This window comes from Metarhizium acridum (assembly GCF_019434415.1).
Source record: "Metarhizium acridum strain ARSEF 324 chromosome Unknown scaffold_320, whole genome shotgun sequence".
NCBI classification, from domain to species: Eukaryota; Fungi; Ascomycota; class Sordariomycetes; order Hypocreales; family Clavicipitaceae; genus Metarhizium; species Metarhizium acridum.
Window position 1 is genome coordinate 364,482 of NW_027094027.1, and position 22,271 is coordinate 386,752.

The 22,271-nt window shown below is 51.5% G+C and overlaps 8 protein-coding genes across 8 annotated transcripts; 5 read left to right on the forward strand and 3 right to left on the reverse strand.

Moving 5' to 3' along the window:
* Positions 1 to 1,241: 1,241 nt before the first annotated feature.
* On the reverse strand, positions 1,242 to 3,891 carry J3458_014404 (uncharacterized protein). The gene is made up of 3 exons (XM_007809369.2): positions 3,168 to 3,891; positions 1,704 to 3,110; positions 1,242 to 1,655 (listed from the first exon to the last, which is right to left on the reverse strand). Exons 1-3 carry the CDS (start codon positions 3,484 to 3,486, stop codon positions 1,540 to 1,542), a joined length of 1,842 nt encoding a protein of 613 aa, XP_007807560.1. The 5' UTR covers positions 3,487 to 3,891; the 3' UTR covers positions 1,242 to 1,539.
* Positions 3,892 to 5,023: 1,132 nt separating this feature from the next.
* J3458_014405 (uncharacterized protein) lies at positions 5,024 to 7,059 on the forward strand. Its single transcript, XM_066120539.1, has 2 exons — positions 5,024 to 5,659; positions 5,725 to 7,059. The coding sequence occupies exons 1-2, from the start codon at positions 5,134 to 5,136 to the stop codon at positions 6,672 to 6,674; spliced, it is 1,476 nt and encodes a 491-aa protein (XP_065974372.1). The 5' UTR covers positions 5,024 to 5,133; the 3' UTR covers positions 6,675 to 7,059.
* A 1,075-nt stretch (positions 7,060 to 8,134) lies between these two features.
* J3458_014406 (uncharacterized protein) lies at positions 8,135 to 8,568 on the reverse strand (the record flags this gene model as incomplete). Its single annotated transcript, XM_007809371.2, has 2 exons — positions 8,135 to 8,230; positions 8,293 to 8,568. 2 exons carry the CDS (start codon positions 8,566 to 8,568, stop codon positions 8,135 to 8,137), a joined length of 372 nt encoding a protein of 123 aa, XP_007807562.2.
* Positions 8,569 to 12,798: 4,230 nt separating this feature from the next.
* Positions 12,799 to 14,376, forward strand: J3458_014407 (uncharacterized protein; the record flags this gene model as incomplete). The annotated part of the gene is made up of 2 exons (XM_007809372.1): positions 12,799 to 13,616; positions 13,668 to 14,376. The coding sequence occupies 2 exons, from the start codon at positions 12,799 to 12,801 to the stop codon at positions 14,374 to 14,376; spliced, it is 1,527 nt and encodes a 508-aa protein (XP_007807563.1).
* Positions 14,377 to 15,717: 1,341 nt separating this feature from the next.
* On the forward strand, positions 15,718 to 16,059 carry J3458_014408 (uncharacterized protein; the record flags this gene model as incomplete). The annotated part of the gene is made up of 1 exon (XM_066120540.1): positions 15,718 to 16,059. The coding sequence occupies one exon, from the start codon at positions 15,718 to 15,720 to the stop codon at positions 16,057 to 16,059; it is 342 nt and encodes a 113-aa protein (XP_065974373.1).
* Positions 16,060 to 16,464: 405 nt separating this feature from the next.
* Positions 16,465 to 16,980, forward strand: J3458_014409 (uncharacterized protein; the record flags this gene model as incomplete). Its single annotated transcript, XM_066120541.1, has 2 exons — positions 16,465 to 16,530; positions 16,579 to 16,980. 2 exons carry the CDS (start codon positions 16,465 to 16,467, stop codon positions 16,978 to 16,980), a joined length of 468 nt encoding a protein of 155 aa, XP_065974374.1.
* Positions 16,981 to 17,476: 496 nt separating this feature from the next.
* On the forward strand, positions 17,477 to 18,009 carry J3458_014410 (uncharacterized protein; the record flags this gene model as incomplete). Its single annotated transcript, XM_007809373.2, has 3 exons — positions 17,477 to 17,608; positions 17,670 to 17,888; positions 17,956 to 18,009. The coding sequence occupies 3 exons, from the start codon at positions 17,477 to 17,479 to the stop codon at positions 18,007 to 18,009; spliced, it is 405 nt and encodes a 134-aa protein (XP_007807564.2).
* A 351-nt stretch (positions 18,010 to 18,360) lies between these two features.
* Positions 18,361 to 20,399, reverse strand: J3458_014411 (uncharacterized protein; the record flags this gene model as incomplete). The annotated part of the gene is made up of 2 exons (XM_007809374.2): positions 18,361 to 20,029; positions 20,380 to 20,399. The coding sequence occupies 2 exons, from the start codon at positions 20,397 to 20,399 to the stop codon at positions 18,361 to 18,363; spliced, it is 1,689 nt and encodes a 562-aa protein (XP_007807565.2).
* Positions 20,400 to 22,271: the final 1,872 nt, after the last annotated feature.

A 22,271-nucleotide genomic window follows, 5' to 3' on the forward strand; every position in this document is an offset into this window, starting at 1 on the left:
GTTCCATTGCCCCAAGCAGCTTTCAGCATGGCAAATGAGTAACATGCGCTAACATGTCTGGCGGCGGACAAACCTTGCGCCTTCTTACATGAAGGCCGGGCCACTGGTGTCCGAATTAAAGCTATCAACAATTTCCCCCAGGGCGGACCCCGGTGAACTTTGTCCAGTTGTTAAAATCTGTCATTACATGCTCTCCAACTTGGCATTATGTTGTGCGCTTTCGTGGACTCAAGCCACGTTATGGTGCAAGGGTCTGTTTAATCCTTGTATCCTTTTGTACTTTATGGGAATAGCTCGCAGCTTCTATAGCCGATCTTGTGCAAAGATTTGATGTGGTCGTATGCTAGAAAGACGATCAGAATCTCTGGTTCCTGAACTTGCGGATGTTTCCTCACGGGGAAGAAGAAAATATGGGCGATGGTTTCCCAAATACAAGTCTATGCGTGTCATTGTCGCAGTTCGAGCCTCATTCTTCGCGGAGCCGACGATGTATAACCCGAAACTTCAATATTGTGCCACGAGTCAGCTTGGAAGTGAAAAAGAGGCATACCACACTTGAAATAGAGATGGGCTGCCAGAATCTAACCCGTTTCCATCTGCGCTTTTTGGTGTGCTGCGTGCGGTCAGCCACGGCGCGGCGGTCAGTCGAGCAGCAGTAATTTTGTAACTAGTCATTGCAGAAGACATTCATAGATGATTTCATTGTACTTCCCCTCATGTGTTCCAATTCTCTCAGCTGATGCCGATCCCTCCTGGGCTGCGCTAGGAGCTGGCGTTTGATGTGGTCTGGTCTTGACAGCCGTCGGACAAGGTTCGGCTCTCGAGATTCGTCCAGCCTTGCGAATTCCCCATCTAAAAGGAAACGGAAAAGATGTTGGCCATTCTATATGCTGTGGCCGCTTGGGATCTTCAGCTAAATCTGGGTGAAGAAAATATGTTGTGGAAGAGGTGGCGTGAGGGGTTAATTAAACCAACTCACATACTGGGAAATCTCGTTGCAGATCCGTCCTATTTCATTCAGCCATAAGGCGCCACGTTGACTATCTAGAGTTAGCCAAGGGAACTACGCTTGTTTGTCTGCGTTCAATGGCGTCTATGGGGTCCCGGGAGAACTACGTCTTGATAGAGCTCGACGTCAAGGTAGAGCGCGTACATCGCGATGCTATCCAAATGATCGTCCCTACATCGTATCTCGTACTGCATGTCACTGCCTAGTTGAGGGTCCGCTTCTCCAATACGCCTTTGTAATCGCGGCTGATTTTATTTAGACGGCGCTGGCTTATGACACTTTCCAAACTAGCAGATATTTCGTCCCCTGGGCAAAGAAACGGACTTACAGCCATAGATGTTGTGGCAAGTTTCTGGACACAAAGTAACACATCCTCGGAACGGTGATCCACGCGAAAAGAATTTCTTGATAAAAGTTGTAAATAAACGCATTTCAAATTGCCATGGTCCTTCCTGCGGTGTTCCGGTCGTTATGTTACGCCGTACAAACTGATATTGCTCAACCACTTGTCAACCAGATATGGGCCAATTTCACGAAGAAATTGAGAGACCTAATTCCCTGCCGATGATCCAAGCAGCCTTCTCACCAACAATAAGCGCTGTATTGTTCGTGTTTGCGCCCACATTCTCCGGACAAATCGACAGATCTATAATTAGTCAGTCATCACGCCCCTGCTATGGAACGGTTTACTTACCAGCAAGTTTCAGTCCCTCCGTTCCATAAACATTCAAGTCCTTATCCACCACGCCTTTGTTTTCCCTCGGAGCCATCTTGCACGTCCCCAACGAATGCCACGTCGTATTCATGTGCCCTCGGATCCAGTCCTCGATTGCGGCATCATCCTCGGCGTCGTATTCAATCGGAGGCAACCTGCGTCTGTCCTCCAGAGAGGTAAACAATCCGGAAGCGGGCCTCTTGTCAGAAAGAGCGGCTTTGCTGCCCTCGCGGAACTGTGGGTGTCCAACTGCCATCTCGCCGTCGTAGCAGTTTGTGCGGCGGAAGATTTCGCGCTGCTTCTTGTAAGCCCACAGCAGCTTCTTCACATCCGCGGGATGAGACAAGAAACCCGTGTTGAATGAAGGAGGTGCCGCCGGGTCCTTGGAGGTGATGTGAATATTTCCACGGGAGTAGGGATAAGCCGTGTAGCAACACATATTGATGCATTGAATCGGACCGTCACCCGCTCCAGACGCAATCTCAGGGTCGAAGGAGTAGTTCAACGCCCCCATGAGCATCAGAGGCCTGTCGGTCTGCTTCTTGAAGTCTCGGTCCCAAAGTTGTTTGAAATCCGGTCCGAGCTCGGCAACTTCGTCTTCGGTAGGGCGAATCTTGGCAGCCACGTCGATGCCATTCCAGCCCAAGATGGGATTCTTTTCCTTGAGGGCACTTGCAAAGTCCAGTCGTCCGCTGACGAGGCCGTCAAGAGTTTGGTCGGGCGCAAGAGTGGTCCTGTAAGGATACCCGATCAAATGATGGTCTTGGTACTCCTCGCCCACTCCAGGCAAGTCCGACACGACCGGGATATCGAGTTTATTTAAAATTGCTGCGCTGCCGACGCCAGATCGCTCCAGGATTTGAGGCGTGCCAAGAGCACCGGCGGATACGACAACCAACTTCTTTGCCTTGACAATACAAGTTTTTCCTTCTTGGCCGGCAGCAGCGGTCGTGGCTCGGTATTCGACTCCCGTGGCACGCTTGCCGTTAAAAATTACACGGGTCACGGTACTCTCGACGAGAAGGTGGAGATTGGGACAGTTTCCCGACGCCATCAGCGGATGGACGTATCTGTGAGCCGTATCTTGGCGTGTACCCTGGGGAGAGATGTATCGTAGCCATCGGGAGAAGCCATTGGAGGCCTTGAAATTCTGCAAGTCGACAGCCTCTTGCTCACCTGTGGCCTTGGCAGCCTCAATGATATCATCCTGGGTGGTATTTGCTACATACGTGCCGGATGAGACGTGAATAGGTCCGTGGTAACCGTGGACCTCTCTGTTGACGTCGGGGCTATCGTAATGATAAGTCTCGAGCTTCTTGGCAAACGGCAACAAGCTTTTGGCGTCCCAGCCTTCGGTATTCCAAGAATCATAGTCGCATCCCTGTGCTGCTCAAGCATGTGAGTCTCGGTAAGATACAACAGTTTTGGGACTCCCTGACAAACCTCTAGTGTACATCATAAAGTTGATGGAAGAGCCCCCGCCGAGGACACCGCCGGCAGGGACAACGGCCTCCCGCCCATTCAAAGCCTCTTCCTTGTTAGACTTGTAGAATATGGCAGTCTTGGATGTTGGCTGCAGATGAGAGAGGTAAATGGCGGGTGTAACAATGGTCGGGTCGTTCAAGTTATTTGGGCCTTGTTCAACTATTAAGATTGATAAGCTGGGATCTGCTTCCGCAAGCCGGCCAGCAATAATGCATGCCGCTGTGCCGCCACCGGCAAGAATAACGTCGTACTCGTTCCTTTCCTGGACACTACCCATTATGAGTTGTTCGACAAGGTATAATCAAAAATCCCTTTTTCCAACAAAGTTTGTTGAAACTCATTCGCAAATTACAACAGGGCCAACGCAGAGCAGAAGACACTCGGGGTGCTAGAAAGATTACACGTCGGGATCCGGCCATTTTTATGATTTTCCTTCCACTATCCCGTTTGCCTCTTGCGGGGTAAGATCCGGCATGTCTCATAATAAGTTGCGGCTCAGACCTCCACGCTCAGAAAGAGGGGTTTGCCACGACCAAGAGCAGCTGAATGCCGCGGCTTCGGCGGCACCGACTTATTGTTGTCGAGCCAGTAATCGTGAGCTGTATTGGAGTTCCCTTTTACAGCTGCATTTGGGCACATTGGAGGTACGTTAGCTGCCACTAGTGTGAGTAACCCAGTCGATAGCCTGCACAGGGTTGCGATTTCCATGTGCGCTCCACAGCGACTCTGTTGATGGTTCAGGACCAGCCAGCGTATGAGGTTCTTGCAACGGTCGGTGTTTCCTACGCCATTCCAAAGTCAGGATTGTCGGGTAGGTGGAAAAACCGGCGTTTATGCAGTCGTACCAAAGGGGACTATGCCGGGCCACACAATGTCACCCACTAGTGTAAATTCATACGCCGTCCCGCGGTATACGTGCAGTCTCGACAAACTGCTCTTGTCTACAAGCTCATTAGTGTTCTCGAGAGAGACTGTTGCCAATACAGACTACTAGGTAAGTATATAGTAAAAAGGGGGGGGAAGGGGGTGACTTGGCGCAAATACTAAAGTAACCTCGGCTCTATGTAAATCGGCGTGTCCTCGGCGGAGAGCAAAAAATCCGGCTATCGTGCCCTATGCTATAAGACAGTTGACGTTATATATTGGCGATGAGGGGAATAGGGCTCGCCAAGACTTTTTGTCATCAGCTACCAGCTACTTGGGTGTGGTTTGTCAAGAGATGGATGTGACTTATTTATCGGATAGATTTCCCGCTGTTTGTCCAGAGTATTAATTTTTTTAGTAAACCAAGTCAATGGAGCGTTGATGCGAATGACTCATCACCGATCAAAGTACGTAGCAGCGCTCTTGACATATTATACTTGCATCATGTGCTTGGATGGCTGAATATGAGCAGTATCACAGAATAAAACTATTGAATAGTCCCTCATCGCAAAGGTACAGCCCTTCTTGCCGAGTCTGAAGCCATGGTGGGCCCACAGGCATCGCGATATCGAATTCGGCTGCGGCATGGGCTCCTGCTAGATCTTGCTGAAAGCTTGACGAAGACGAAGAGACCAACCCACTGTGAGAGTGAGCTAGGCTTCCCATAAAACGACATCACATGGAGTCTGGTGGTAGTACATGCAAGACCAGGGTCCAATGTCCGGAGGCCACCGAAGTTCGGTCAAGACCGGCTCATCTTCCCCGCTTTGCGGTGAAAATTTTAGCCTGACCCCGAAGCGCTATGTTGGCCATGCTGACAGGGGGATTTGTCAAAATGCAAGGGCTTATGGATACTAGACAGATGTATTCAATGTTCTTCTCTTCTTCTACTACAGCCACGTTTTGCATTGTGCCGACGCACCTCACACCTGTGCCCTCTTGAGCCCACCACTCGAAACCACCCGTCAAACAACCTACACCAAGCCGCCGGGGGCTTCACATGTCTGTTGACCTGAATAGAGCAGAGGACACCTGCGACAAGAACCGCCTCAGCCTCCAGAACCATGGCTTCAAGAGCACGACGAGTCCGCCTGCTGGAAGTTGCCACGACCAGCCAGGGGTGATGACAACTGACCAGAGCGAAAAGCAATCCACACGCCAACGAGACATCTCCATCTTGGCCCAACAGAGTGCCAACTTGACACCGGCAGAGCGCGAATCTCATGTCTCGTTCCCTGATGGCGGATTTCAGGCGTGGCTGGTTGTATTTGGCTCATTCTGCGCCCAAGGCGCCGTCTTCGGCCTCATCAACACGGCGGCCGTGTTTGAGTCGTACTTCAAGGCGCACCAGCTGAAAGACTATAGCAACTCCCAGATTGGTTGGATCTTCAGCCTGTACCTTTTTCTGGTCTTCTTTGTCGGGGTCCAGGCTGGGCCTGTATTTGATCGGCACGGGGCAAGGCTTCTGCTGGCGGGGGGGAGCTTGTGTGTTGTTGCGAGTCTAATGTTGCTAAGCATCTCAACAAGTATGTTCAACTTCCAGCCACGATGGTTCAAGGGACCCTATTGTCTAACAGCTTTTTTCTCGCAGCCTATCATCAGATCATGTTGACCTATTCTGTTCTCGGCGGCCTTGGAGGCGCTATGCTCAATGCCCCTGCGTATGGCGCCATTGCGCATTTCTTCGACGTTCGCCGTGGACTGGCAACGGGGCTCGCCACAACGGCGGGCGGCGTCGGCGGCATCATCTTTCCATTGTTGCTTCAATTTTTGCTCGGTGACGGAGGCGTAGGCTTTGGCTGGAGTTGCCGTATCTTGGGCTTCATTCTCCTCGGGCTCTGCGCTCTTGCAAACATCTTCATCCGCACCCGTCTTCCACCCCAGATTAATGGAACTGATGGCGAAGCCGGTAAGAAAAGGAACTCTGTGTGGCCAGATTTTACTATTTTCCAGGACAAGAGATATGCTCTCTCAGCGCTGGGCATCTTCTTCATGGAATTCGGGCTCTTTGTGCCGCTGACCTACATCGTCTCATACGCAATGGCACACGGATTCGACACTTCGGAAAGCTTCACGGTTCTGTCTCTCCTCAACGCAGGCTCCGTCTTTGGTAGGTTCCTGCCGGGGTTCCTGGCAGACAAGATTGGGCGATTCAACGTCATCATCTTGGCAATCTCTCTGTGTGTTGCCACCGTGCTGGGGCTGTGGCTGCCGTCTGGTTCCTCGAGAGCCACCGTCACTGCCTTCTGCGTCATGTTTGGCTTCGCAAGCGGGAGCAACCTTGGCCTGGCTCCTGTTTGTATTGGCCAATTTTGTGCTCCGCAAGAGTATGGGCGGTACTTGGGTACGGCACAGATGCTCGCAAGCTTTGGCACCTTGACGAGTGTGCCCATCGGAGGTGCCTTGCTCGGCGGCGGCCAACAGAGCAGCGGCTGGTTGGGCCTCATTCTATTTTCTGGCTTGTCCTACGTCGTTGCCTTGGGCTGCTACGCATCTGCGCGCGTTCTCGCCACCGGATGGCACCCATGGGTAAAGTTTTGAAACCGCCTGAATTCACATGCAATACGCTTAAGTCGCCTTTCGGTAGGCATGAACCTCAAAGCATAGTATGCACATGGCAACGAATGCCATCCCTGGCTCGAAAACAATAAATTGACTGGCGCTGCTGTGGATCTATACATATCAAGCTATTCCTTTTCCTCTCCAAGTAACAATTCGTAGGTAAATTTATTATACAAGTAGTTGATAAGATTATTTCAAGCGAGCTCAATAGGTGCACAATACCATCTGGGGAGTGAAACTTGCATTGGGATTTCTGCGCCGTGGTGACAGGGACTAAACGGATGCCCATCCGGCCCTGTGTGGTGTACAGCTGATGAACTATCATTCAGATTTTTCCAATGGCCGACGCGGGGTACAAATTGCCAGAGAGTAACCTTGGGGGAGTTGAGCTTTGAGTGTTGCCCAAGTTTATTTTCACCGAACTTCAATCCGGAATGTGCCTGGAGATTTCCTTTCTCCCAGCTACCTTGCACATCTGCAACCAAATTACTGCTGTATTTCGGCGCGTCGGTGTTCTCTCTAGCCAGTGAATGCTTCGAGCTCCGCTTTCAAGATCACCTTTGTATCATTTAATTCGCATGCTTCCCGTCCAAGGTCCTATAGTCTTAGTGACATCGGAAATCAGCCAACTGGCCAGTTTGTTCATTGTATCACGGGTTCCGATGCTGCGGTTGTTAAACCCTCACTCCTCGTTCCTCGAGTATGTCTTACGGCACGTAATTTAGAAAAAAAATCCGCTGATAAGTTACCACGAATACAGACAGAATCCAGGAGGTGCTGTTCTGTCCACTAAATCAGGCGGGAACTGCCGCCGCTTTTAGCGGTTTCAACAGCAAGAGACCAACACATACCTCAGTTATAGTGGCATCAAAGAGTCTCTCACAAGATTCGTAGGTTGCTGTCAGAAGGGAGGAGTCTGGGGGGAAAGACGACCGTCTTTGGCTGACCGTACCAGCCGTCAGAGTCGTGAAAGTCTTGATTGTCATCAGATTCGACAAGCCCATCCGCGGAGCAGGCCGGAGTCCTTGAAAAGGTTCAGGGAGTCAGAAGGACAGCTTGGGAGGCAGTGTGCCGCAATGGTGGCAGAGCGGGGGTGGTGCGGACGGATGGAGAGTTGAGTTTTAATAGACTCTATCGTAATTGATTGAGGCGTAGACGCCCAATTTTTGTATATTAATATATAGAGACAAAGAGAAACGGAACAACCCCAAAGAGAGCCTTGAACCCCCGTCCATAAGTTGCCAGGGGCAAACTTATACGAAAAAACAAACCAACTCACGCCAACCCAACTCAGCCAGCTTCACAGGATCAAGCGCATGATATCCAAAGCATTGATGACGGGCGAGAGTTGAGAAGCGGAACCAAAATAGACTGAAGCGCACTTGGAGCACAATGACATCAACCCTCCAGCCATCTCCCCGTACATAAAGATGAGACTATCATGGCGTCGTATTGCTCCAGTCTATGATGACGGTCGGTCGTCTAAACATGTGACTGCAGTGATTGTTGAGGAAGTTGAAGTTGACAAAGCCGTTCTGTTACAGCGGCAACAGTTAGTAGAATATAAAGTTGAAGCCGAAATAGCTTAGTATCTTACCTGCTCAACCTTGTCTCCAGCGCAGCAGTAGGTGCTACCAGAGCAATTTTCTCCAAAAACGTTGAAGTTGCAGAAGAAGCCGCCCATAAAGCCTCCCGAGTCGCTGCAGCAAACCTTCTTCTGGTCATTGCTGCATACATTTACGTTGCCATTATTGTCGCCAGGGTTTTCGCCGGGGGCTGGGCCGGGGGCTGGGCCGCAACCGTCACACTCTTTGCAAGGCAGAGCGAAGGCAGAAGAAGCGAAAAGAGCGAGAAATGCAATAGTGTATTTCATGATGGCGATTGTGACAAGAAGAAACTGAAGTTGTTTGATGGCTGGAGTGTTGATAGAGTACAGAAGCGAATGTTGAGAGAGGGTACTGTTTCAGAGACGAGTGGTGGGAACACGGGCAGAATGGCTCTATTTAACTTGCATCTGCTGACGGCTTTGAAGCTTTTTCAAGATAGTCTAGGGTCATGTACAAATCTCTAGTGCCCCTAACCGGCAGCCAGTAGACTTGGACTCTTGTGGTCAAAGCAAATTACAGGACAGTTACAGCCGACGACTCAACCAAGACCTTAGCAGAGGCAACCTAAGAGCACAGACAGGTTGTACCTCCTGAAACTTGATTTTCCTAATAGTTATTTCTTCTAGTAGTAGTCATTGATGTGATTTACACCGTTTACGTTGCATGAGTAAATCGTAGAACCCGCGAGATGCCCGGCGGCGTTGTTCAAGCAAACAGGCTTTACTAGTAGCTTTCACCCGCTGTTCTTATGATAACATCCAAGGCTTTGCGTAATTAAAATGTTCCGTGCTATTCCCAGACACATGGCATATTTAGATAGCTATCAACTAACACTGGAAAGCTTGATAAGCTGATTAGAAACCGTTACTACACAAACCCAAAGAAGAAGTCAACGGTGATGCTAACGAGTAAAAAAGTAGAGAGTAGTGGAAAAGGCCAATTGCAGATCAACACTAGTGGTCCAAGTTCTGTAATGCAGCTACGCTGCCAGAAACTAGCTTGAGCGTTTACAGCAACTCCTCCTTTTCTAAGCAGTCGCCACCAGGACCTCCAAGGTAGTAAACATGACATCTAACAGATCGCTCAAATTGCCCCAAGCGGTACTAAAAATTAAAGCCAGAGTTACTGCCAGCGTGTGTGAGGGAGAGACATTTTAACCCGCTTTAAGCACTAGGCTTTTTTAGCGGAGACAAGAGAAAGCAGCATGTGAATGAGTCGTGTGTGTTTGTCAGTGGATCATATCACATGTGTCCATCTTCTCGATTACCCAACTAGTCGTTTCTGTGTGAACTTGGTGCGGGTGGCAATGGTTGATGTCGATGCCTTGACCCTGTTGAAATGTCTCGGACAAGAAGCGTCCGGATGGGCCATGAGCGGGCGAATTGCTCCGCTCCGTGACAACCAACCCAGCGCGAATTGCTCGGGGCACGGCCGATCTCTTCTTCATGTCAGGACACGGTTATTCAAGGCTGACATATTTCCCCGCTTACGGCTCAAGTGCCGCCGCCAGCCCTACAAGTACCAGACCAGACATTTTTGATGGATTTAGAATTAAAAATATATCGTGGGGTTTGGCACCCGGCCGCTAGCCTTAAAATAGGGTATAGAGTAACGTCAACGGTGATGTGCACCTGGGGCCGAGCAATCCGCGCTGGGTTGGGTGTCACGGAGCGGAGCCATGTCCATGTCCCATTTTATCTGTGCAATTTTCAGGTACGAACCAGTTGACATGTCTGGTTGTTGCAGAATTATTAGATTTAGGGGCCGTGTCTTGCACGTGCAACTACTAGAAGGGAAGATCTTTGCTGAAGTCAAGGTAGTATTATGACAAATTAATGTTAGTACGTATAAGGTAATACAATGTTTTAAAGCACGTGCATTTTTTATTTATTTTTATATTTTGGGTTTAACGTGGGGTGGCGCCTTGCCCGATCGGGGCATGCTGCCTAACCCTAACCTGGCCGGGGAAACAGCGTCTACGACGGTAGATTTTCAGAATCATGTCCAGAAATCCGCAAGATGCGTTTTACGGACTCGGAACCGGCCATGTTGAGTGTCGGAGAATTTTCGACTAGGCTGACTGCTGTGGTGCTCTTCTCCACTATGATCGCCGTCGATGCTTGGACGCCCAAGGTCACATCGTGCTAGGGGGCCGATTACACAAATAGAAGACTAAGATGGAAGAAGTGCTACTATTCCCTGTGTGCTGGCCTTTTCTCCTGGCCGCTATGTGCGGCACTCTTCGATTGTAATCTCACAATTAGTTGATGGACGGGCGAGGTGAAGGATCACCATGGACCGATCCGCACATACAACTCAGGGGGGCCGGCGCTCCAGTCTTTCACCCATAAGTCGCCCACACAGGGCAGGCGAGAAGGATGCAACGTATTGACCGGACCGGACCATACCAGACAGTCAACGAAATGCTCCTAGGGGTAAGTGATGTGAGGAATAGCACGTCAACTGGATGCAGTTCAACCTCTTTCAATTCAATGCCATCAATTCAATTTGGAGATGCGCTGTCTCAACTCCAAGGATCAAATTCTAACCAAGCTTTCATCGAAGTCAACGTTAACGTGATATTGATGGTTTTGAATTGATAGCTACCCTCATCCCGACCAGGACTATTGCAGCAGCACTACCAGCCTTCCCTGATGAGCACCCCTCCTCCCCATTCATGGCCGGCAAACCCTCCTGAGATTCCATAACAGAGAGGATGCTTTGTGGCTATTCTTCAGACTTAGATCTCTTGAGTAATCCCACCCAGGGAACCTAGCCTATGCCTACACTTGTGGCCTGCCTCCCCAATATTAACTGACCCAGGGACAATGTACTCCGTGTGCAGCCCAGACTTCTCTCTCCAACGCTTTTTGTCTGTTGGCCCCAAGACAACTCTGAGCCTGGAAAAACATTTTGCACAGTAAACAACTTTTGCATAATATCGTACCTCCGAACAAAAAGTCCCAGAGACGATGGTCCTATCGATGCCGTCGAGACACGTAGCCACTTTTTCCAAGCTGGAGAACGAGGCTCTCCGTTCCAAAGCCAGAGACAATTGGGTACGGCCACTTTTGGTTAAACTTGTCGGCATAAAACCACGAGACAATAGCGTTTTACCGATTTCAACCGAATCAGACGCATCGCGAGAAGCCGCCCAATGCAGTGGGGTCGAAAGCCCCCAAGACTACAAAAAACGAGAGTGTTTGCGCCCTGCTAGTTGGTTCTCGGAGCTGTGAGGTTCAGGCTGCGAAAAGAGATAGCGGAACGTCTCAGAATTGGCTCTACTCCTTCTGTGCCTCAGAATATCATCGACGCTTCGCGATAAACCCGACCTCAAATCAATGTACAGTGCAATGTCACATTTGACCCTGCTTTCAACGCTATCCAGATCAAAATGGGTCCGATTGTCAATGTGCCGACCTCCTCACTATAAGTCCCCCTGCACTCTCATTTGACTGGCTTGTTGTGAGAACCCTGATGTTTGACGGCCCGCTCTCTAGTACGCGGCAAAGTGCTTTTGACTCTAGTAGTCACATTCATTAAGGCCGTCAATGATGAGGACAGGACAGCATGTCCAAGCCGGAACAAGTGATAATGTCGCAAAAGTATTCCCAGAGGGTTTCAGGTTGTAAGAACCAACAGTCGCCATCCCTGGCAGCATGAATGCTTCCCAAGTTGATACCATACTTTCGGGCAAGTGACTCGAATCTGTTGAGCGCGAGCCAAAATTTTGTTAATAGCTGGTAAATGGCGACGCACAGGACCTTGCCGGCAGTATCGTCATGCTGTCGAGTTCCTCCTCCCTTAATAGTAGCTTTCTTGCGCCCTACCGCACCCTCTATCGGATCAATCCCGCGGGTGGCGTCCGTTAGTGTCTTGAGGCTTTTCCTGTCATACGGCGCCCACGCAGCCTTTTCTACTATGCTATTAGCCTTTTGTCTCTGACGGCCGACGTGCGTGGAATGATTGTGCAATTGTTGGAAAACGAGGTTTACCCACTTCTGACGTATGAGTAGGGTCAACGGTGTAAACGGGCACCCGATGAAATTTGCAGGTGTCCGCGGATACCCGTGAAAGCAACTCGCAAGGATCTATTAGTTTAAATAAGTACTAGCATATGCAAGAAGATATGCTTGTTTAAAATCTGCAAGAATTACATATTAGATGAAAGACTCAAGTCTTTTATAAGTACTTATTTATATTGACTAAGTATTTGTATGGTTTTCTCCAGTACTTAAATTTCAATGTTACCCTATACATTACCATCGCCCATAATAAACGCACGTGCGATAATACTTGACTTCACACGTGTAGGTACCCACCGGTCCACAACCTGTCAATGCGCAATATCTAATATCCGTGGTGTCTGGTGGCCTGACGAGTTACCCAATACAGCAGCACATAGTTCAATTGACGCTGTGTGACGCATTCATTCTTCCTTGTTCATCGTTCAGTCTCTCATTTCCAAGTCATCTATCCCCAGTACCGCTGATAGGATGGTCTCCTACGAGCTTTACGACGATGGCGCCTGGGACCGTGGCGAGGCTATATTCCAGGCTTTGCGGGATACGCTGTACAATGAAGATCTTTATCACGAGATTGCCACCTTCGTCACCAAACATCGAAAAGGTGGTAGCCCAGTCAAGTGTTTTCCTCCCAAAATTGGAGGGTTCAATTTCCATTATCGCATCCAGTATTCCGATGGCCGCTCCGCTATTATTCGCTTCCCCATGCCTGGCTACTTTCGCATGGCTGAGGAGAAGCTCCTTGGTGAGGTGGCTGCCATGCGCTACATTGCCGATAATACGACCATACCTGTGCCCTCCGTCCTCCACTACGGCATGACAGACGAGAGCCCTAGAAGGCTTGGTCCTTTCCTAATCATGGAGTACATTGAAAATTCCGGCGACGTGGCTGGTGTGCTAAGGGCACCCGGACACACTCATGGAGAGAAGCCAGCCCTCGATCCAGTCATAGACGATGCGAAAATCGACTATGTGTACAGCCAAATTGCTGACATCATGCTCCAACTGGCCAAGTGCGACTTCTCCCGCATCGGATGCCTTGGAATGAGGAGCTGCAATGGCCATGATGGCAACCCAGAGGTCACCTATCGGCCTTTGTCCCTCAACATGACCCAGCTTGTCGAGGTAGGAGGCGTCCCTCATTTCGAACTGCCTCCTACCTTCAAGACGTTTTGCACCTCGTCCCAATACTATTCCGCTCTAGCCGATATGCATCTACAGCAACTCTCGTTCCAGCGCAACCAGGTCGTCCAGTCAGACGATGAGTGCCGCAAGAAATACATCGCCAGGTAAGCGTTTCAGCCCAGTTCCTATCAAGCAATCGCTAATGTCTCGTGAAGGCAACTCTTCCGCAAAGTGGGCGCCGAACATGGCGTTGCCTCGCCGGACACAGACCTGGGCCCTTTTAAGCTGTGGTGCGACGACTTTCGCCCGGGCAACATTCTCATTGACGACGAGTATCGCATCGTCGGTGTAATAGACTGGGAGTTTACCTATGCTGCCCCCGTTGAATTCGCCTACTCCCCGCCATGGTGGCTTCTCCTCGTCATGCCTGAGGAGTGGACCGAGGGACTGGACGACTGGGCTGCCAAGTACGAACCCCGGCTGAACAGATTCCTGCGAGCCATGCAATTAAAGGAGCGTGAGTTGATAGAGCAGGGCCGCCTCGATCAGTCGCAGGTACTGTCTACGCATATGCGCCGCAGTTGGGAGACGGGGGATTTCTGGCTTGTGTACGCGGCGCGCAAGTCCTGGGCATTTGATGGAATCTTTTGGAGGACACTGGATAAGCGCTTCTTCGGGGACAATCCTGCTGGCTTCATGGAAAGGCTCAAGCTGCTACCGCCACAACAGGTCGCCGCCATGGAAGCTTTCGTGGAGAGGAAAATGCAGGAGAAGGAAGAAAGTACATTAATCGACTGGTATGCCAAGGACTCCGTGTCCAAGTTGCCGCCGAATATTCTGTCTTTAGACTCAGTAGAACCATGCGAAGCACGCCCTAGTTGTGCAACAATGACGGACGGACCTGACGTACGAGTCGTACCATGACACTCAAATAGGCCTCAATCTGTTTCGACTGTCGACTCGACCGCATATATTTTCTGCTCGGATTCCTGCTGAAGATGTTTGTTCTTATCTGAACGTAGAAGGGCGAATGGAGGTTGCTTCGTGAGTTAGAGGTGTCACAGATGTTACGCCAACCTATCTGATATCAGGCAACTTCCTACTCGCGTATGGCTCGCATCACGCGTTGGGCTGACTAGTCGCAGTAACGGGTGCGGCCGAGATCCTTTCCATCTCGCGCAAGTGAAAACCGCCTGGCGCTCAGGGTTGTTTCCAAACCTGCGAGAATTGCGAATTCTGTGGCTGAGTTATTCAACAACATCCAGCCTTGAGGGTATGTGCATCGCAAACAACGAATCGCAGCCCAAAAGCTTCGCAACAATCGACATTCGGTTCTGTCAACAAGTATTGCTGAATCAGTGATTCAGATCACAAACTCGCCCAGGAAGTCAAGGCACACTCCCCTCAAAATACCAGGTACATAAACCGGAGTTAGTCACCCTCATAAGCCCCGAGGCAGTAAAACCGCAATTACTTCAGCTCGGTGGCTGGTTACAAAAGTGTACTTACAAAAGAACTCACGCGCTTTTGTCGAACCCGTTTGATCTAACCATTCCCCTGCAACGAGTCCGCAGCCGAAGGAGGCCTTGTACGGTTTTGCGTGTGTCCCATTGGCTGGTTGGTTGGTTTGTTGGTCACGACAAAAGTAAAGCGTGTTGCCAAAAAAAGAGTTCGGGGAAGCCCAGTGTGCAAGCCTAGATACTCTCAAATTAAGGGGTCCTATCGTCAATTCAATTGCTTTCAACTAGACTCTTCGCGTGAGGTCCGGCTCTCATCTGCCTAGATGCTCGCGAAAATTGGTCGCGGAGGAGCTGAGGCGCCTCCTACTCCGAACAGCCTGTGTCCTCATAAAAGACCCCTAGTTGCGATTTTTTGTAACTATAACCTTGTGAGCATGCATGAGACAACAGGAGGAGATAACATAGCTTGAGTGAGGCTGAGTTGTCGCACGTCATGTAGCCAGGAACGGGACCGGGTCACACTTCTGTATCCCCGGCGGCTAAAACACACATATAAAGCGAGAAGTCTATTTTATTCCCGACGGCGTGGAATATGCCGACACAATCAAGTCGGCAACACTGGTCTGTCTCGACTTGAAAGGACGTCGTCGTTCCGTGAACAAGTTTCCGCAATGGTTACCCCTGTGATGCAAAGTCGCCCAAGCACAGCCATCCTGGATGAATACCCTACTCCGCCAGAAGACAGAGACCAAGACTTTCCCGGGGAACGAAAGCCCAACCCCAGCCTGTCGTCCCAAGATACCTCATGTCTCCGGAGACAAGGACCCGTTCGGACCGAGGCCGGCATCCGCAAAGCCAACCGTCTCACGAAGCAGAACACCTTCGTCCTCGAAGAGAGGCAGTAAGAGCCAGCCGGAATGAAAGCCATGAAAGCCGTGACGAGGTCTCCAACGCTGATCCAAGAACTAGAGAACTGTCTCTTGCGACAGCGTCAGTACCATGCACACTGTCGGTTCGAAAGCGACCAAAGCACACACCGCCGCGCCAACGATCAGTTCCATCATTTCCCATATTGTCCAGTCCAAAGACACCTGAGGAGATTGCGCAAGACACTTCCCTGTACATCAACACACAGCTAGAAAAGTGAATTCTCACGCCCCTCAGGAAGACCGTCACGAAGAACAACTACATCTTGGAAGCTGAGATTGACGGCAAATCGCTGATCAAAATCGGCCTCACCAAGAAAGCAGCCTACGACCGCCTCAACGATATCCAAAGCACCTGCAAGCCCACACATATCAGCGTCAAGGAGCCCGGGCTCCGAAAAGTCGCCCACGTCAAAACCGCCGAACGGCCGATCCAGAAAGAACTGAAGCACTTCCAGCACTAGGTCACCTGCAAGGGATGTCTGGTTGAGCATGGCGAGTACTTTGCAATTGACCTCGGGTTTGCGAAACAAGTCACGGAGCAATGGACCAGCTTTTGCGCAAGTCAGCCGTGGAACGAGCAGGGAGAGCTGCATCCATTTTGGAAACGGCGCCTGGAGCACACAATGAGCGCGAGCAGGTTCCTCACCGACCACGACCACAAGTCTCGCGCCGAGCTGTGGCAGGCGTCCGTAAGCCTTCCGCGAAGGACAGGGTCGTGTTCAACCTGACGAGCGTAGTCGGCGCGGTCCAGCCGCGGTTCTGGCAGTGGCTGTCGCTGGCTCAGGCCAGGCGTCTTACACGTTCTGCAATCTTCCTGGGCGCGGGACGCTGGTGATGCTCCTGTCTTTTATGGCGTTCATGTTGGTCGAGAGGGACTTTTGGTCGAACCTGGCCCCGTGGAGCTGTGCGTCCGAGAGGTTTGTTCCGGCTGCGAAATCTGCTCCCACAGTGCCGCCGTCTCCCGCTTCTGGCGACTTCACTGTAAGCTATACCAGACATATCACCGTCGCGAGCAAGCCGAGGAAATTAAACCGAGCACAGAGGTCAAGACCATCGAACCATCAGACGACGAGCATGACACCTCGGACGACGAGCCCAACAGCTCCAACACGCCAACTCGTCCGCCCAACAGGAAGTAGCAACTCGTGCATCTACAAACATTGCCCATTTGCGGCACTTTGATCCAAAAAGAACACTGCGCGTCCAAGGCGCAATGCGCACCGCAAACACTCGGCTCAGTTCGCCGGTGAGTAAACACGTCCAAGACATGCATACAAAGCATTGCAACCCCATGTGCACCCACCGTCCCACCAACAGGCAGTTCAAGACCCAAGCGAGCCAAGGGTCACAACTAAGACCGGCAGACAAACAAAGAAAACAACGACACCAACCAGTCGAATTCCCAGCCATCTCCGATCGCCTTGCCGTCCAAGCACATTGCAATTTCCCGATCTGACCTGACACATCAGCGGGGTCCGAATTCGAGACCCGAGCGTATGCGTCCATCGTCCATCGTCCATCAGTGCCCTCATCCATATAAGTAGCACGCCTCGCCATAGACAATATGTTCACCACTCGCTCACACTCATCAAATCACTCACCAAACCGCCCACCAGCCAACTCAACAATTCAAACATGAAGTTCCTCGCCCTCCCTCCACTCGCCCTCCTCGGCCTCGCATCCGCGCAGCAAATATCCATCGAGTCCCCGCGGCCAGGCACCACCCTCCACCGCAACCGCCCAACCGACATGGTGGTGCAGACACAGGTCCGTCCCCCTCCCCCTCGTCAAACAAGAAACTACACGGAGCCATGTTGACGAGACACAGAACAACGGCACGGTGCAGGAAGTCTCGGTGGTGCTCAGCATCCTCCCCTGCCCGGACGGCACGTGCCCCAACGCCGGCGAGGACCTGGGCACCATCTTGTCGGCCGGCCCGTTCCAGCCGACCGGCCAGCCGCCGGAGCAAAAGTTCAGCATCAACATCCCCGAGTCGTTTCCCGTGGGCTACGCCGAGCTGCTGGCTACGCACTTTGTGCTGACGGGGGTGAGTTATCCTGACCTGGTTGGTGGTGGCACGTGAAGAAGAGCCGGGGACTGACGAGCAGACGCAGGACAAGCATGCGCCGTTTCTGCAGATTGCGGGCGAAATTGTCCTGGTGCTATGAGACTGGATGTGGCTCGAGTTGCGCACTCGACCATGCCGATTGCTGCTGGCGACCGGGCAGTTTTCTTGGCTTCGCATCTCATGCCGTCATCTTGTAGGTCGTCCGTCTCGCGAACCAATCGGCATGGACGTTTTTTGACTTCATGTACAAATTCAAAGAGCTGGTTTGAGACTCCCGTTGATTGGTAGTTGGGCAGATATGCATCACAATACCGCGAGTCATCATCATGGGTGAAACTTGGATTAAAACAGCTCAATTGAATACCTGATGAAAAACTACCCAGTAACTTATATAATCAAAACGTACTATACATATACCCACCTGAAACAGCATGCCCATAACCAGTGGACTTTATGCCGTGTTTCCATTCTTTTCCAAGTGTGAGGCGTCAGGTACGTCAACTCCATCGGCCACAGTCGTGGGCGCATCTCCGACGACACCACCTTGCTTGGCCACACTCTGTCGATGCACCCATGTGTCATTTGGTCTCCACTTTGTTGACTTCCTCGCAGACTTGACCTCCGTGTAGAGCAGGTCGATCTCCTCCAGGGTGAGGCCCTTGGTTTCGTAGATGAAGAAGTAGACGAAAGCAATGCACACGAAGCAGCAGCCAAACCAAATGAAGAAAATTTTGGACTGCAAATTGGCATAGCCGGGGCCATAGTTGACAAGATACGGAGTCGAATAGGCAATGGCCCAGTTGAAGAGCCAGTTTGTGGCAGTAGTGAGGCTGAGAGACTTGGCACGAAGCTTAAGCGGAAAGATCTCGCCAGTTACCACCCAAGCCAGTGGTCCCCATGTCGAGGCAAAGAAGAAGATGTAAATGCAGGAGAAGGCGACGGCAGCCTTTTGGCCCGCCAGATTTGTGACATAAATATCGCCATTGGGGTATTGGCCGGAAGAAAACGTCCCAGCCATTGCGACAATGAACTGTGATATACACATGCCAATGGCGCCGAAGAAGAGCAACGGACGCCGTCCCCATTTGTCAATGGCGTACATTCCAGGTATTGTGGAAACCACGTTGATGGAGGACGTGATCATTTGAATGACAAATCCAGAAGAAACTCCAGAATTTTGGAAATATTTGGTGCCGTAGTAGAAGATGAAGTTGATGCCCGTAAGCTGCTGAAGCGCCTGCAGGGCCATACCTGTGAATTGTTTCTTGATATTGAAACGACGGAAACAGTCTAGGTACGTGGCCGCTCCGAGGCTCATTTCATATTCGTGGTGGGCTTTGACTTCGTCCAGCTCCGAGCGCACAGCAGGGTGGTCCGGTGGAAGTCGTCGGAGCGTTGCCAGGGCTTGGGCGGCCTTTTCGTCCTTTCCGGATCGAACCAAGTATCGAGGTGACTCGGGAAGAAGAAGCATCCCCCCAAAAAGAACAAGAGACCAGGCAAATTGAACGGCAATTGGAATTCGATAGCTGCCTGAGTCGTTTCTGTTGGATGTGGCATTATTCACGATGGCGGCGAGGAGCAAACCAATGGTGATTGCGAACTGGTAGGCGCCAACAATGGCACCCCGAATCCACTTGGGTGCAGTTTCGGACTGGTACAGAGGGATTAGGGCAGATATCAAGCCGACTCCGAGGCCAGCGAAAAACCGGCCAGCCAGGAACAGCGGAATGGCAGTGGCGGCGGTCTGTAAGACGACTCCAAGATTGAAGACCCAGGTGGAGATTATGAGAGCCATACGACGTCCAATGTAGTCACCCAAGAAGGGCGAGGCCAGGGCACCGAAGAAGGTGCCGGCAGAAAGAATAGAGACAATGGCGGACTCCTGGTTGGTCGTGACGTCAAGATGCCCCTTGGGGTTGATGTATCCAGTGCTGAATTCGTTTTGCCAGTATGGCATGGCCAGGATTCCGGATATTGTTCCAGTATCATAGCCAAACAGAACGCCGCCAAAGGCGACGAAAAAGCCGATGGCGATGCCGGGCCATGACTTGCCTGCCTCGCCGGGAGGCTTAGAGAGGGAAGCTTTTCGCAGAACACCCATAATTGCTCTCCCTCTGATACTGAGGTAAGTCAATCTGTCAGTAAGGAAGATGCTCAAGTATTGGTAACACGGAAGGGGGACATTGGCTAGGAGGGTATGTGGGAGGTGAAGCAGACTTATAAGTTTTGAAGCTACATTATCTAAGGCCCGGCTCGACAAGAGCAAGACGACGCCGGCTTGGTGGACCTGGGCAGAAAGCGTAAATTACCATCAATGTGAAAACAGGAAATGCTAACTTTCGCCCAAGAGCGCGTAAGTGGTGGCAATGGGCGCTTCCAAGCTCTTGGAGGCGGCGGAAGATGAGTGTGGATACGTGGTTCGTCAAAGTGGTGTGCGGGTAGTCTGCAAGGAGATAGTGGCTGCACTTACACCCTCTCTGGTTTTCCCATGGTGAAAAGTAAACAGAGCTACACGGGACTGCAGGCTAGGACCGAGTCTGTTATGCGGCGTCGATGGGTCGGATAGTTGCTGCAGTCGGCAGATGCTAGTCGAGACAATGTGTGGCGGTCAATGCAAGCATTGGCGTCCAAGAAGGCCCGAAGAATGGGTCTCGAGCGTTGTACCGAGTAGAATTAAAGATGATAGTCTAGGGAACGCAAATGAGAGCATTGGGAAAGACTTGAGTTTTGGTGGCGCAATAAGGTTTGTATTAGGATGAGGTCATGTCGTTGCCAAGTCGGAGGAGAGACGAAGAGCGCCAAAGTCAATTCCAAACACAGGCACCCGGAGCGAGAAGTGCCAAGCCAGGCACTTGCGCAAAACATGTTGAAAGTGCAAGTGGCCCAGGTCTACATATGTTAATATGTGCATTGCGGAGTGCGTCACTGCATTCAATGATCCGGCGTCTGGGACGGCAGGGGCCATCAAGGACGAATCCGGTCGATTCGCGCACCACTACTAGGACTGTCTGTCAGTACTCCGTAAAAGAAGACGAAGTGGAAAGTGGAATGCGAAATGTTACCAAGGACCAGATTCCCTTGATGCTTGTTGGCAATCCGGGGTAGACCAAGGAAAGGCGGGGGGCTGTCAGGTCGGCGCCATCATCTCCATACTCCGCAGAGTCCCCGCCGATGCAGGTAGGTGCACGGCCTGCCGAAGCGCAGATGAGGGTGATGAGGATGATTGCATCTGCGCATGGTCATATTCGCATTCTTGCTTCGTAAAGCTTGGCCGCTAGGGCATTAAGCCTCCATGTCGTGATACTTCAACACTCGAGCAGTTTCGGTTCAATTGCTGCATAACCATCTCGGCAGGAACGTTGACGTGAGAACCAGCTGGCGCGTCCCAGCCGACTGCTCTGGTCCAGGAAGGGCAAGGGCCCAGCTGGCTCCTTCCGCATGAGATCCACATGCATCGTCGTCGGAAAACCCCAAACTCCTGCTGTCTGCCGTCGTGTCTGCATCTTAAGAATTGGAATGCGCCCGCACCGCAGCACCCTTTGGCACAGCAACCGCCCCGAGGCTGTTGCTCCCCCCCCCCTTGGTGATACAATTCCCAACCTCTCGAACAGAATCTCACGCTGCGACGTCGTCATCGACTTGCTCCTCCCCAGATCTGCACGCGCCCGAGGCGTTTGTTCGGCTTCACTTGACAAGATCGCCACCGATGCACTCGAACCATCCAACGCCACGAGCACCAGTATCCAATTGCCAGTTACCGAACCCACGCTGACCGACGCCGCGGGCTTCCCTAGCGCCGCCGCAGCATGGCTGGCATCGACAATCACGGCATGGCCGTCTCGACTGCAGCGCCAAAACACGTTTTGGAAGCATAACCTGTCTTGTATTGGATAGCTCCAGTCTTCCATTGGACCTGGTCGCCGCCTCAGACCAAGGAGGCTTGAATGTCGCGCAGTTCCCCAACAAGTGCCACCCTTGCTACCACTCAACACTGCCGGCACACGGCCGACACGCGCCGCTGCAAGTGCCGGTCTACTTCGCTGTACGCGATCTGGACCTCATGTCCAATAGTTATCTCGGAGCAACTTGAGAATCCAGCGTGTTTATTGGACCGTAACTCGCGCTCCGGTCACGTAGTGCCGTCGCCGGCCTCTGGGCCACAGATGCAAAGCCCCCTAGTTTGTGGTTTGTGTTAGTTTCTGCGGGTGAAATTTTACCATCTTGGTCGCAATTCTGACGTCGTCGTCCGAGATCGAGTGGACGAGCTGCCATTATTGGCTGATTTTGCAACGCCTGGTTCTTGCAGTCATTACCCTATACACAACCATCAACCCTTTGCCAACGTCAGAGGCGTCACTGAGA